The sequence below is a fragment of the Mesoplodon bidens genome, assembly GCF_964165515.1.
Source record: "Mesoplodon bidens genome assembly, chromosome: 10".
NCBI classification, from domain to species: Eukaryota; Metazoa; Chordata; class Mammalia; order Artiodactyla; family Ziphiidae; genus Mesoplodon; species Mesoplodon bidens.
Genome location: NC_138172.1, coordinates 44641812 through 44657791, shown reverse-complemented (window position 1 = coordinate 44657791; position 15980 = coordinate 44641812). Strand labels below are relative to the sequence as shown.

Sequence of the window (15980 nt, the reverse complement as noted above, 5' to 3'; positions counted from 1 at the left end):
GGTAAGAAAGAAATATTCAATGAGGAAAAAAAGGAATCTTTCCATAGTTTTGCCCTTACCAGAAATGACCCTTTAACTTTTGGCTGATATACCCCATTGAAGGAACAGACTTCTTGGTCATGGCAAGAACTGAAGTTAAATAGGGAAGCCACCTTTTCCCTACACAGTGATGGGTCCCCGGTTCCTTCAAAAGTGATGATGTTGTTGGGATCATAACTTTCAGGTCTCAGGTCCTCTGTACACAGGCTGCCAAACACATGTGCCTCAGTGAAGGCGGTGTTGTAATTCCGAGGGTAACAGGGGTTGGCAAATGTGGTTTCAGTGGTATAATTCTGTAGGTACAAGAGTGAGGTGTTAGATATCACTGTTTTGTGGAGGCCCAAGTACAGATCCTCAGTGCAAATCCTTACTGTTGTCCCCCGCCAATGCCAAGAGAGGAGCGGAAAAAAGGCCATTCTGCGTCAGTGTAGAAGGGAACTCCCAGGTTGTCTAGATAACTCAAGTTGGGGTGGAGGGATGGTCACCCCGCACCAGCCACAACACTAGGCTCTTGCTTACACTGTCTGCTCCAGCCCTTACCACAGCCCTGTGAAGCAGGTTTTATGAACTCCATTTTGATGAGAAAACAAGATGTGTTTAGATTCATTGACCATTTTGAAGAGAATGTTATCTATCCACCTAAAAAAATAATTCAAAAGGTACAAATAAATATATTATGAAAATTAAGGCTCCCTCCCACCCACTTTCCCCACCCTATTCCCTCCCTGGAAGTAACCACTATTGCCAGTTTTGTGTATTCTACCAGAGATTCTGTGTATACTTCTTGTATGCATGTGCAAATATATTTTCTTTTCCCCTCTCTTTCTTTTTAAAATTTAAAAAATTAAAAAAAATTTTTTGTTTTTAATAAAGTTATTTATTTATTTTTGGCTGCATTGGGTCTTCGTTGCTGCATGCGGGCTTTCTCTAGTTGTGGCGAGCGGGGGCTACTCTTCGTTGCGGTGCGCGGGCTTCTCATTGCGGTGACTTCACTCTTGTTGCTGAGCACAGGCTGTAGGCACGCAGGCTTCAGTAGTTGTGGCTCGCAGGCTCTAGAGCTCAGGCTCAGTAGTTGTGCCTCATGGGCTTAGTTGCTCTGCGGCATGTGGGATCTTCCCGAACCAGGGCTCGAACCCATGTCCCCTGTATTGGCAGGTGGATTCTTAACCACTGCACCACCAGGGAAGTCCCTAAAATTTTTAAATCATAAATGGTAGTACTGTATACACACTGTTCTGCCCCTTGCTTTTCTTACTTAAAAATATATCTTTGAGATTTTCCTTTCATTGTAAGTGTAAGAGTGGCTTTTTAGCAGCTGCATAGCACTCCACTGTACAAATAAACTATAATTTATTTAGGTAGTCCCCTCTAGAGGAAAATTTAGGTAGTTTCCAATCATTTGCCTTTACAAAACAATGCTGTAATAAATATCACATTACATAGAAATCTTCAATCCATTTGTAATTAATTTGGTATTAAGATTGGGATTTGATTTTACTTTTTCCAGATGATTATCCAGTTTTTATCTATGGTCAAAAATGTTCCCTTTATCAAAGGCTGAATTCCAAAATGTGTTTGGTTCTATTTATGGACTCTCTTTTCCAAGAAATTGGATTCAAACTCTAATTTCAAAGCTATGAAGGCATATTTTACCCCCTACAGTAAAATCTTGACCCAGAAAACAGCCCAACTCTTTCATTTTACTGCTGAGGAAACTGAGGTACACATCAAAATAATGTAATTATTTAACAAAAGGCAGTGGTAGGATTCTACACAGAATCCTACAGAAGTCCAACACTCATCCAGTATAACTGACATGAGTGTTCTGCAGAAAGATCTTCATATGACTCTGTGGAGGCAGCAAACAGGCCCCCTTCTGCCTTAATGGTGTGAAAAATTCTATGGTGTTCAAAAGGTGTTATGTCTAATTTGTAACGTATCACGCCATGGTCACCCTATGGCTGAAATATTCATTGAAAGAAAAAAATCAAATCAACCAAATGATTATTTAGTTTCTCCCTCCAAATCTGCTTTATACTTTTTAAATAATTAAATCATTTCTGGCTTGGTTTGGAGAAGAAGCAAGATAATATAAATTATTTCTGGCAGAAGAAGCTCAGTAAAGATTATTTCACTTCTCTTTCTGGAGTGTGAATTATTTGTTATGGCATTCCTTAAATATAATTTGCCAGTGTGCCAAGTTGCTTAGGCCCTCAACATTCAATAAATCTTCCCTGAATTTAGTGTTTGCAGGGCACTGGCATGAAAGGGTCATGTACTTTTTTTATAATAAAATGACCAATATAGTTTTTCTTTTTAAATAATGGTATTTGGAATATTATGCACCTATAAAAGTAATAATTTCAAAAGATGTTTAACAACACAGGAAACTGCTCACAATATATTGTTAGGTTAAAAAAAAGCTGGATATAAAATTATATGTAAACCATATGAAGCCAAATTTGTAAATACTACACATATTCCTGCATGAAAAAAAAACTGGAAGAAAATGCAATACTGTGTTGATGGTGGCTAATTCCAGGTTTTGTTTATTATATTTTTTATGTCTGTATTTTCTCAATGTTTTTTCACTGAACATGTGTTACTTTAAAAACAGAAGAGGACTTCCCTGGTGGCGCAGTGGTTAAGAATCCACCTGCCAATGCAAGGGGACACGGGTTCAAGCCCTAGTCCGGGAAGATCCCACATGCCGCGGAGCAACTAAGCCCATGAGGCACAACTACTGAGCCTGAGCTCTAGAGCCCGCGAGCCACAAATACTGAAGCCCACGTGCCTAGAGCCCAGGCTCCGCAACAAAGAGAGGCCACCTCAGTGAGAAGCCCGCACACCATAACGAAGAGTTGCCCCCGCCCACCACAGCTAGAGAAAGCCCGCATGCAGCAATGAAGACTCAACGCAGCCAAAAATAAATAAATACTTAAGTATTACTTAAGTATTACCTTAAGTAATACTTAAGTCTTACTTAAAGAGGAAGAGAAAGTGAATTCATGTCCCTAACGTCTAACATGCTCTCAGAGTGAGACTTGAGCCCTGGGGTGACTGGAGACTCCTTTTTAAGAAAATAATTTGCCAAGTATATATCTAGGTGTCACTCTCACCACACTCTGTAGGCCCCTGTATTACAGACCGGGAAACAAGTCCTGGACTGGTGGCATTTACTCAGCCAGTTCATGATGCAGTAATCTTTGGGAACCTTCTAAGTTGGGGCTTGGCAGCACATCTTTGGGACATGAAAGTATTGGTCAGGCAAGTCGGGACATGCATTTGTGGGTGATCCTCATCACACCTGGATCCTTCCCCTCATCTGAGTCAGAAGGCTTAGAGTGCAGAGCCACCCTCTCAGGCATCCAGATGTTATCAGGCAAGTTGGAGACACACCCTGTCCCTGTGACCTGACTATCTATAGTGAGGGGCTGGGGTCTCCCACCTCTGCCCCCAGTCCTGGGCTCACACCTTGAGACCTGCATTCTCAAACCCAAATGAGACCTCACCCAGGTGGAGTATTCACTTCTCTACTGTAGACTGTTGGATACATAGACATTCTTTAATAAACATTGTAGGAGTGTGTGCATAAACACACACACACTCTCTTCCTCAGGGTCAGTCAAATTTAAGAGGTTAGCTTCTCAAACCTCCACTCATTCTGGAAAAAGGGTGATTTCACCTGCTTCCCTTTTCCTGTCTAAAGTTCAGAGGAGCCCCTGCTCCACCCTCCACCCCCACCAGGGCCAGAGCTGGAGGAAGGGGCAATAAGTATTGCTAAAAATAAAAGGAGAGAGAGAAAAGAAGAGCCCCAGTTAACGAGGGTTGGTTAAGCTCGGTGTGGGGTTTGGTTTGGCTGAGTGTAGGGTGGATATGAGAGTCTTGGGTGGGCACTGAGTCTCCTGAGCCACGGAAATGTAGCTCAGGGCTGCCTGCAGGGTCCCCGCTCTGTCCTTCCCAGGAGTGCTCAGGCTCTCTCAACAATACATGTGGCATGCATGTGTAGTGGGGCTCCAGCCTTTCCTGTGAGGCTGAAAGAGAAGTTTCGGGAAGAGGGCCAGACCTGGAGGGTGAATTCTCACCACCTACCCTGCATGACTACTCAGTAAATACGGGGATCTGAAGATGTGACTTCTGCTGATGACACTTTGGTAAATCAACCCAATTTTCTACAGGCTAATGGCTGGGGAATACTGCTTCCTTCTTCAATGACCAAAGTAGGTTGCAGTGGTGGGGGTTAAGCTACTGATGCTGTGTCCACTATGTTCATAAGCTGACCCAGCTCTTGTCTCCTTCCCCTGGGCCCCATTAGAAGCCAGGATCTGTGGCCTCCGGTTGGCCCCATGCCCCTCTAGGTGATCAAGCCTCCTTCCCTTCGTGTTCCCTTCATCTTCATCTTCCCTTCTCAGCCATGGCTGAGATTGATGTCCCCTTAGCACTGGAGTTTGGGATCTTGGGTCGCATCCATGGTGCTAGTGCCCTTGCTGACACATACAGTACTAATGTCAAGTTCATATTAGTGACAGCCTTCTAGCTGATGCCTGAAGTAGCCATCTGTGCCATGGAACATTTACCATATGAATTACTGACTGATGTGATGGAATTCGGCTGCTCTAAGACCCCACCATATAAAGGGCATGAAATCTGCCTAATATAGGCTCATGTAAAAGAAGCCTGAGCCTGGGGAGGGCTCTGCCCTCTCCCCTGTCAGCAAGCATTTCCCATGTGACCACTTTTATTATTTTGTCTGCACTCAGGAGAGTCTCAACATTCTCAGGTTTATTTAGCTACTGGTTTAAAACAGCTTGTGTCCATAAAGGGATCCCAAGTCCTGAATCATTTATAAAACATCTGGAGCTCTGGAATTTCCCTGGACTTCTGACTCAGATACACTGGAAATGGTCAACACATCAGAGAGAGTGAGAGAGAGAGAGAGAGAGAGAGAGAGAGAGAACTTGGACGCCCACAAGTAAACAGGAAAATGCTGCTGTTTCCATCCATCTTCTAATTGGAGTGAAAAGGACACACCCCAGAAGGCAAGGCATCTTCCTCTCAGCTAAGACCCCCGAGGGAATACCCATTGCCCCCTGGCTCAGGTACCTGAAGGAGAATTGCCAGAAACCTCTTCTCAGCCTCATTCCGGCCATAACACTGGAAGCTATGTGTGTAGAGTGTGTACTCATAGCCATACAGGGACACCTTCATGATGTCGCTGGTGTTCAGCCCCACATTCTCTTCCACCGTGAAGGATATTTGCGTGGAGGCACCGCCTAAATCCAGGGCACCTGTGGTCTCCTTTCCATTCGGATGCACCCACATATGCCACAGGCTCTTCTACACAGTGGGAAAAAGAAACAAGAAAAAAGACCAAAGGTACCATCTCTGATTGGCTACGGTTCTTCACGCAAGACCCATCTCTTATTGCTAAGAAGTATGACATGGGAAGCATTCAGGGCCAGATCTCTCCTTTATTTCATGGGTGGTGAACTCAAATGCTTACAGGGACTGTACAGCCAACATAAATGAGTGAGTAGACAATAGGGAATGAGGTGTAGACAGTAGGGAATGGTGGGGCCTGGGGCAAACTGGGGAATGCATGAGCTATACTCTGTTCCAGTTGGTTCTTGCCATGCAGGAATGTGAGTCTGCTGTGACAAGCTCCTCCAACTTTTGGGGAGTGAGGGGGGCAGGAGAAGCTAGAAATGTGGATTTTTATGTGAATTTTCCAAAATATTAACTAATTTAATTTAATTTAATTTAATTTAAAATATCTTCAAGGGGGAAGAAAATAGGTCTTAGGCTGAACATAGTATGGTATCCTCTGCACCAAAGGAGCAGGGAGTATGGAGACTGGAATGTGAGGAGACCTGAGGACACAGAATGAGTTGGGAAGAAAGCTGCCTGAGGGCTCTGGAAATTCCAGATGGCTATGGGACTTCTTGAAAGGGTCATTTTCCAGGTGTCCTTCAAAAGACTCATAGCCCACTGCTAGATTTAGATCCTCCCCTGCCTCTAATTTCTTATTAGCTAGTAAAATGATGATATTCCCCCTCCCCCATGCATTTGGTCCTGTTTAGGATCCACAGCTTTGTCCTAGCTATACATGTCTTTTCTTAGCTGTTGTATCATAGATGTTTCCCTAATTCATTACATGATAGAAACAATGCAGGACAGATGGCCCTGTTGGCATGTACCTCTGCTTAAGTTACCAACCACAGGGGACAGGATAAACAGCAAGATTAAAAACCATGCATTTGTTTTCACACACCTCCAGGAAATTTCCCATTAAATAGTTGGCTGTAATCCATCCATAAATCCCTTCCTCTTGCCCAGAAATGATTTGAGCATCCCTAAAATCAAAGGGCTGAGACTCGAAGTAGTTTTGGATGCTCGCAAGGACTTCATTAGCTGCTGTTTCGTTTTGCAACCTATGCAAGGCACAGAACACAAAAGGCTGAGTGCCCAGACAACAACCTTAAAATAACCCCCCACCCCCTTCAGGCAGGGACAGTTTTCCAGATGTAAATAAGACATGGCAACCCCCTGTACAAGTTGAAGCCTCCCAGGCAAGGCAGGATGCAATTGTTACCTGTCAAACTGCCAAGCAGGAAAATAGCTACCAGTAAAAATACCACTTGTTCTCTCCTCCCCTACCTGTTCCTATCCCTCTCTCTAGCAACCAGCTAATGAAAAGAGCCTCCTACTCAGTCACCATTGCTCTCTCTCAGATCAGCAGAGGAAAGGAGATCGGTGAAGGCATAGGAGTGGCATAAGTGATGTCTTGGGGCACCATATAAAGAAGCCTTCATCAGGCCAGAAGGAAGGAGAGCTTAGGAGGGAGGGGGAAAGGAAGAGGGTTGAGTTTTCAGCTGTCCCAGCTTTGCTCTTTGGGAGGGCTTCATCATGAGGGGATATGATGGCCATCATGGCTGTCATTGAATTGAAATTCATTAGTGTGCTGACCCATGGAGGAGTGGTAACATAGCATTCATATCACCCATGATGTAGAGTAATAATATCATTCATCTGCTGCCATTTTATGAAAGAAAACTCACTTGGGAGACTCTTTTCCCTTTCATCAGTGGGTTAAGAAAGCCAGGGGCACTGGCTCACTCTTGGCTGAAGAAGAATAAAGAGAAATGCTACAAGCAGAAGTCCATTCCAGTTCAGTAGCAAATTATCACCACTTGGAAAATAATTAAGAATTTTCCTAGTTTTATTAATTCCCATCCCAGAGATTCTCAAATTATTGGGGTTTTTTTTGTATTTGACTTTTCTAGCAATTAAAATATCAACTAGTTCCTCAGAAGAAATGGATCACCATCAGAAAGTTTCACAAGGAGGCATTAATATTTAATTTATTCAAATGTGACATTCACTTTTTCCCCAACTGGCAAACTTTTGTATTCCATGGTTTTTGTCATGGGCTATAAATTACAGAGCCTTTGAATGATTTCTCACCGAGAGGACTGGGAGAAAAAAGCAACCAAGAGAAAGTTGGGTTTTTTGTTTCCATAAGAAAGAAAAGGCAGAAGAAGGGAATTTCTATGACATTTCTATTTCAGGTAAACGCAATAATTTTGAAAACACACTGCAGATTCCAAGAGTAAGCAAAGAAATCCGACTTCTTTCCGCATTCTACTTGGTCAACCAGGACACAGGAATAGAAAAAAGGAGAGGAAAACTACAAGGAAAGGGCTCAGTCCAACTGAGAGTGCTTCATGATTTTTTTTGATGATCATTTTAAAGTGACTCTGTTGTTCCTTTGTATTTTCTTCATGCCCACATGAAGAAAATACATGTAATTTTACATTCCTGGGATCACAGACAAAGTGGCTTTGAAGCAGAATGAGTGTCATCTTTTGGGGAGAAAGCCTTATTTTCAAAGTTTAGGGCAGCATCTACCCTTTAATTTAGGTAGATTTAAGTTTGATGGGTTTTTTTTAAAAACTATTTTTCTTTTATTTCAAGGTCAAGGAAATATTATCATGGAGAAAAAAATGAAGAGAAAGGACATTCAAAAACAATGCAACTGGGCTAAAAGTCATGGCTACAAATTTAGAAGGAACTGCTTAATTGAATGAAATGAGATGTTTGTTTTTATGTAACGCCAAAGGCTTTGGGGTGAGGAGCAGAAATCCCATTATTTGAAAGCAGATCTCAGTGACATTTTGTACATGGGTAGAAGCTACACAGATTAGTAGTATAGTGGGTTGCATTTAGTGGAGCCTGTTGTCCACAGGTGTTAAAATACCAGGAGTCAAAAACAGTTTCTACTTTTCTAGAAAACTAGAGGTACATCCCATGATTAGATTTCATGTCACTTTCCTTTATTTTCAGAGCTCTCGGTAAAATCACCATGGGGAAGGGAATCAAATATAGAATTGTTTCTTTCTGAGTATTAAGATAAAGACTAAAAGTTTCCCAACTTTTAAAGCCTAAATTTATGGCAGAATATGGGCTTCTTTCTTTTGGATTTATTCCCAGAAATAGAGTTACATTCTTGGAAAGAATTCAACACATTCCTGGTTATTTTGGTCCAAAGGGCTCCTCTGTGCCATTCCAGCCCTTACCTCAGCAAGCGCATCCCAGCTGTGGCCCCCAGGTAAATGCAGGTGGATCCATGGAGGTGGGCTGGAATGTGCCCCTTGACTTTTTGCATGCAGTCCTCAAAGGCTTTGGGGGCATCTTGAGGGTTTTCCCCATAGCTGGAGATCCCAGAGCCTGAAGAGCAAGCAGTCAGCACTTCTTAGCCTTCCCAGGAACCAACAAGAGCAGTACAACTTTTAAATATAAAATAAATCAGCTCTGGAAATTAATGGGTTTTTGTAGGGGCTGAAAATTGTGTATGTGCTAAGTTCCATGTGGTCACACAGATGAGTGAATTCCCAAAATATGGAAGGAAAGAATTACAAAAGTGAAAAAAGTAATGAGCCAAGACCTGCTTTAAAAAAAAAGTTCTCATCATGGAGATTTCAAATATAAATAAAAGTAGGGAGAAGAGTATAACAGACCCATGCACCCATCTTCCAGTTTCAACAATGATCAATCTTGCTCCATCTGCACTCTCCCATTCTCTCCTCATGAAGCAAACTGCAGACATGGTATCATTTCATTCTATAAATATTTCAGTATGTATCATTAAAAGATAAGAATTCTTTTAAAGAAACATAACCATAGTCTCATTATTCTACCTAAAAATCTTAAAAATAATCCCTTAATATAACTAAATATCTAATTAAGGTTCACGTTTCCTCCATATTCATATTTTTTTCTCTCCCTCTCTCTCCCTCCACCTCTCTCTTTCTATCTAGTTTGTTTGAACTAGGGCCCAAATAAATTCCATCCATTATAATTGGTTGGCATGTCTCTTAAGTCTCTTTTAATATATAGATTCTGCCCCCCCCTTTCTAATTTTTCTTTGTAATTAAACATTTTTTTCCTTGCCATTTCATTTGTCTTATAGTTTCCCACAGTCTAGAATTTGCTGATTGCCGCCCCATGATTCATTTAACATGTTATTTGGTCCCAGTTTTTTTCTATAAATTGGTAACTGAATGCAGAGGTTTAATCAGATTCAGGTTTGAACTTTTTCAGAAAGAGTAGTTTATAGGGATGTGCATTTCCAATAAGACGCACAAGCATCTGGTTGTTTCTCTCTTTGTGCTGTTAACAGGCATCAATGATCATTGCTTAGATCCATTCATTACTCCATTAGGGTTTACGAAATGCTGATATTTTCTTTCCATCATTCTTGCTTCACTTTTTACCTAAAATGCTTTTATAAGAGGAAAACTTCCTCATCGTTAACTATTTGATTACCCTACAGTACAGTTTGTACAGGGAAGGCAGTGGATAAGTGCTTGATTCTTTCCCTTTATTTAACCAGCTTAAAAAATATAGATTGCATCTCTAGTATCTACCTAATTTAACCAATAAGGGATTTTGTTCGTTTGTTTGTTTAATGGCATATGAATCTAAAGATATATTTGATATGTTTCAATTCATTGCAGTTACTATTCTTATTGGTGGCCTATCTTGTCCAGGGGCGCTCTCTTCAGTTTGGCAGCTGAATCCTTTTGACATGATCCCAGAAACCTTTAAGAACTTTTCTGCTTTCTGATATGATGAGATGTATCAATGACCTATATATTTCCTGCCCCAGATCTGGAATCTGCTGTTTCTCCAAGGAATCCTGGTTTCTTTTATTGAGTAATGGTATTTAGCATTCAAAATTTGGAAGCTAGGTTGCTTACTGAAAGCCTTTCCAGAAGACAGACTTAGAGAAAACTTTATTTCAAGAGAAAACACATCATAAATTCTTAGTGGTATTTCTAATTCAAAACTTCAAGTTCTTCCTTGAATTCATTGATCTTGTATCTTTATCTTCCTTTTACTAGCCTGTTTCCCAGCCCCTCCAACTTAATAACTCATTTGCTTTATTTCACAATCCACACACAACAGTCTCAGTATGACTATGACAATACCAGCACTACCACCAATTATAGGATTATTGAAAACAATTTAAGATTTTTTGAAGTTCTTTTTGTCCTTAGGGTATATCCTATTAGGCATGTACAAGTGTCCATAAATGAAGCTTTCTTGAAATACATACATGCTAATTTGTCTGCATATTGTCTATGGCTGCTTTCATGCTAAAGTGGGAGAGTTAAATGGTTACAACAGAGATCATATAGCCAACAAATGAAAAATATTTATCCTCTAGCTCTTTACAGGAAAAGTTTGCTGTCCATTGACTTAGATGATTTATAGGCATTTCCAACTTAATATATTTGAAACCAAATTCCTTAATCCCTGCCATGGCATAAGGTTCCTAAAGCCTCCCAGAGGGAAAAGGAGATTGGATTCATAGGTTCATGGGATACTGGGCTTCACAACCCCAAGAAAAGAGCTAAAACTGCTATTCCAATCTGGGAAGAGAGGGTTGGACAGCTGGCACAAGACTTACTTGAGGGGGGACAAAAGCAAAAGACATGAGCAAGGGATGCTTTCCAACACTGTAGTGGCCTGGTCCCTAGAGCAACTCTTTAAGGTATTTCAGTGGAGGAGATGGTTAAGTTTAGGCTCTAGTGGAGTTTAAAGAATTTTTAACTGCTGGTTTAAAGGGAAAACATGAATGTCGCCTGTGAGAGAAGGCAGCAGGAACCATGAGCAGTGCCTCCTGCAAAAGAGATGAGGGGCAGGCAAGGAACCAGTGACCCTGAGGGAATGGCTTTAAAACAAGCAGCCAGAGCAACAGGCACCAGCATGGGGACCAGCAGCTAAAGCAGCACCCAGTGAACTCACGGAAAACAGCACCTGAGGACTGGATACTCACCAGGGACCCCCTGAGAAAGAAATTTCTGAGGCCCTGGGCATTCGGGAAACACTGTTGGGCAAAAAAGCATTCACCACCCCTCAAACTGGCCAAGGCAGGGGAGACCTGGGGAAGTTTGCAACTTAGAAACTAGAAACCCAAATTATGCTTGGCGAAGCTGCCTGTCTTTCAGGGGATGACACTTGCCAAACTTTAACTCTGTAATTGGAGCTGTAATTTGTGGTCTTCTGGTCATTATGAGTATATATGGATCCCTGAGGCTACCGTGATCAAAGGGAAGATCCATTTATGGATGTGGTATGGGTATGGGCTCCGTGACCCTGCCCCTCCCCTAAATCACATCCAGGGTGGGCCAAGGGCCCCTACCCCTGAGAGACTGCCTGGGCCCCTCCCCATGAAAGTGCCACCTCTTTCTACAGCCCGAGGCCATCAGGACTGACTTGGCTGAATTGCGCTCCCAGGTATAGAGGCAGATCTTACAACTATGTTAGAATAACCTTTTAGCAAGAATATCCACCAGGAACTCTAAAGTGTGGTGCCCCATAATTAGTAATAGCTAACACTTATTGAGTGCCTACTGTATGCCAGGGATTTGCTACCTGCTTTATATATATTATGTCATTTAATCTTCAAATAATTCCTTTGGGGTGGGTATTAGTATTATTATGCTTTTTATTTTAGAGATGAGTGAGTCAAGAGGTTAGATAATTTTCTAGAGTTCCCACAGTAGGGATAGGGTGACGTCTTAATCACTGTCCTACACTATCCTCTCTACTTGGAGTGACTGGTCTCTCTTTCCTAAAGAAAGCATCCTCTTTCATGCTTGGGGGTGAAGAAATGGCTCAGAAGTTAGAAGAACAGAGATGGGATCTCTGGCTGAAGTTTGAGCGACGGTGCTGCCGCTTATGAATTGTGGGTAACAATGCAAGCAATACTCAGAAAACATGGAAGTCCCCTGTTGTGAGGAGCCCAGAGCGGTGCCATGCAGATGCCTCTTCAAAGAAAGGCTTAGTGTCTCAGCGGTTAGCTCCTTCGGGGTTTGCCTCAGATGCAGAGAGCTGCCTTGCTCAACATCTTCTTCCCAGGATGGCAACATCCAATGACTGACAGTGACGGGGGGATCACAGCCCAGCCATTCATACCCAATGCAGGTCATCTCTAATTGGCTGGAGCTCTGTCAGGCCTGGGTTGCAATCTGACTTCTCTTTTTGTCCAATCCTCCTTCTTCCGCCTTCCTTCCATGGGTGCGGATCACTAATCACTCCCTTGCATCCCAGACTCTGTCTGGACATCTTAACTGTGACACCTATGTCCCAGGGAAGGCGAGCTCCTGGCTGCCCTCCATGGAAGGGCAGATGATCAGAACGCACCCTGGTTATACAGAGAAGACTCTTGGTCTCCCTATGGGAAAGGCTAATTCTGCTTCCCAACTTTTTCCATGCCATGACCTGCAAGAAAGTATTCTATTTGGGCAGCTCATTGAGGGAAATAAAGGAGGTTGCTTGGGTTGGGAGGACTGGTTCAGAGTCTATAACTTGTCCTATAGGCTGAGGGTATCCCTGTAACCCATTCAGGACATACTGGTTGGGAAGATCCAGGCCAAGTCAAAGATCATAATGCTCTAAAGAGGGTGGTGCATACACACACACTCACTAACTGGGCTTGACTATGTGGACTAAAGGCTTAATTGTAAAAGGCAAAATTATAAAACTTTTTGTTGTTGGCTGCTCCATGCGGCATGCAGGATCTTAGTTCCATGACCAGGGATTGAACCCGTGCTTGCTGCAGTGGAAGCGTGGAGTCTTAACCACTGGACCACCAGGGAAGTCCAAAACTTTTGATAGAAGAATATCTTTATGACCTCAGGATAGGGAAGGATTTCTTAAATAAAACGTACAAAGTGCAAACCAAAAGGGAGAAGATTGATAATTGTACCTACATGAAAATTAAGAACTTCTGTTCGTCAGAAGATACCATGAAGAAATTAAAAAGACAAACCATAAACCGTGAGAGGATATTAGCAACAATATGATAATAATCCTAGCAAAGCATTCATATTCAGAATATAGATAAAGAATTCCTAGGACTCAAAAGGAAAAATTCAAGCAATTTGGTAGAAAAATGAGCAAAAGACATGAACAGGCATTTCACAGAAATAGAAAGTCATAAATATATAAAAAGATACTTAACCTTATTAGTTACCAGGGAAATACAAATATCCATCAACAGGTAAAAATGAACCAGATACTGCTACTCATTGCAGCATAGATGAATCTTAAAAACCCAGTGGTAGTGAACAAAGCAAATTACAGAATAAATGTTTGCTTCTAATTAAATAAATATGTGCTTGATTCCATTTTCAAAACCAGGAAAAACTAAATGCATAAGGACAAAACTAAAGAAGAACAAGTAAACCATCAACCTAACATTCCGAATATGTTGTGGAGGAGGCAGGGAGTGCGTGGAGGGTCATTAAAGATGTTGATGCTGTTCTGTGTCAGGGGTCGGCAGCTCACTGGCCACATACAGTTCACCACCTTCTGTTATACAGCCTGTGAGCTAAGATATTCTTACATTATTTTTAAATGGTGGGGAAAATCTTTTTTTAATATATTTTGTGGCATTTGAGAATTATATGAAATTCAAAATTTCAGGGTTCATAAAGAAAGCTTTACTGGAACAGAGCCACAAACGCCTACTGGTTTACAGATTGTCCATCTCTGTCTATCTCTCTCTACCCACCTCCCCACCACATACAGCCAACTGGAATATAATTTTCCTATTGGAATACAGTTTTCCTTGAGTTTCTCATGTTTATGTATTATGAGCAGAGGCACTGACTGCCTTTGTTCTGGACTATTTTTTTCAAGGATATTTGCATAATGAACAGGCTCAGAAGATATAGTGTTTCCCTCCAGAGCAAAAGGCAGGTACCCATTATAAATGTTTCAGATTCCCTAATCTCAGGGTTCCTCTTCTGTAACATAACCCACTGTGTGAGCAGGTACCATCTGGCCCTTTTTACATCATCCTGTGCAAATTGGGGCTCAGAACCAGCACAAGAAAATGCTGATACTCGGGCTACAACTGTTTCTGTGAGTAATAAACTCTCCTTTGTTTCTGACCCAGGAGTCTTGGGTCTTCCACCAGCATCCATGAAAGTGTGGCAGGGTAGAATCTCACACCATTCACAGTTCTTGACACCCCCCCCCCACCATTTTACAGATGAGAAATCTGAAACCCAGAGAGGGGAAGGGACTGGCCTGAGGTCACTGTACTGATGAGTAGCAGCACCATCTCAAGGTCTCATATTTCCCTGACACCCAGCCCAGTGCTCAGTCCTTGCCTCTGGGCAGCATCTCAGGACTCCTGCAGGCCTCTGAAAGACATTAGGATATTCCCTTTCTTCCCTTGGGCCTTACCTTTCACGCTGCATTTGAAGGTTTGACTGACTACTCCAGTATTATTCTCCTTCTCTGCTGGCCATTGATAAACGTAGACTGTGGTTCTGGAAGACCCGGCATCGAGCACGATTCCATACTGAATAAAAGGCGGGGAGGGAGAGTCAGAGACAGGCATCTGAGGACCCCTTTTCCCAGGGGGCCACCGAGAACCCTGAGTCCTCCCAAGAGCTTAACCCACACTGCTTCATTTAGGTAGGAGCTGACCAAAAAGAAAAAACTATTTTCTCTAAACCAACTTTGTCTCCGTGGACTCTGGATGGAGGGGTTGGGGGGAGATGGGTCAGGTGTTTTAGGCCGCAGTTCTCAGCCTTGGCCTCACATTAGAATCACTTGGGGAGCTTTTGAAACTCCCAATGCCAAGGCTGCACCTGAGACCCATTAAATCAGAATCTGTCAGTAGACCCAGGCACCAACAGTTTTTAAAGCTCCTTTGGTGATTCCAGTATGCAGCCAAGGTTGAAGATGAGTACCCCAAAGATCTTGCATGCAAAGACAGTCTCCCGATTCCTCCTCATCCAGACTCTGCGGGGTGGGGGGGGCGGTCAGAAGCCACCTTGGTCTCAGGAGTACAATGAATAGTCAGTCACCTGCTGCCCTCTATTCTCCAAACTTCCAGGCCTATCAGCCTGGGATAAACAACCAAAAGGAAACCATAGGTAGGAAGTTCTCACAGGGAAGTAACACACTGATATCTGCATTGGCCTTCAGAATGAAAGCATTCCTGCTTAAGGAGGAAAAAACTAAAATACAAACGAATGTTCACATATTATCCTACTTTGGTGACATGTGTGTGAACAAATGGACAGGAGGGTATTGCCGCCATCTCACACAGCTTGAGGCAGGTACCAGGGAGCTTCGCTTGAAGGTGTGGCCCAGCCCAGGCCCTGGACCAGGCCTGCCTAGGAAGGAGCATTCATTAGCAGCCTAGGGGCACTGGAATGAGTTATGCTGACCTAGGTCACTATCTGGTTGGGCTTGGAATCAGCCCAGGGCATCAGAGGCTTCTGGGTGGCACTTTTTCCCCAATTCCCCCACCATTGAGTTAGCCTAGCCTGTCCCAGAGGGGAAGATGACGTTGGGTTCTGGAGGCAGGTCACATCAGATGGATTCCTACTTTTCCGATATTGCATAAGAGA

The 15980-nt window shown here is 42.7% G+C and overlaps 2 protein-coding genes across 2 annotated transcripts in view; one reads left to right on the top strand and one right to left on the bottom strand.

The window, feature by feature from the left end:
* The window catches only part of LOC308623932 (uncharacterized protein), a 438061-nt gene that overhangs the window by 31708 nt on the left and 390373 nt on the right, over window positions 1-15980 (top strand). The gene's annotated exons all lie outside the window — the stretch shown is intronic.
* The window catches only part of ENTPD3 (ectonucleoside triphosphate diphosphohydrolase 3), a 31914-nt gene that overhangs the window by 4729 nt on the left and 11205 nt on the right, over window positions 1-15980 (bottom strand). Inside the window, exons 4-8 of the mRNA XM_081246799.1 lie at window positions 14803-14920; window positions 8616-8766; window positions 6311-6470; window positions 5143-5376; window positions 60-332 (exon numbers count right to left, since the gene is read on the bottom strand). Of these exons, the coding sequence (XP_081102925.1) occupies window positions 60-332; window positions 5143-5376; window positions 6311-6470; window positions 8616-8766; window positions 14803-14920 (936 nt within the window). The remainder of the gene's footprint in view (window positions 1-59; window positions 333-5142; window positions 5377-6310; window positions 6471-8615; window positions 8767-14802; window positions 14921-15980) is intronic.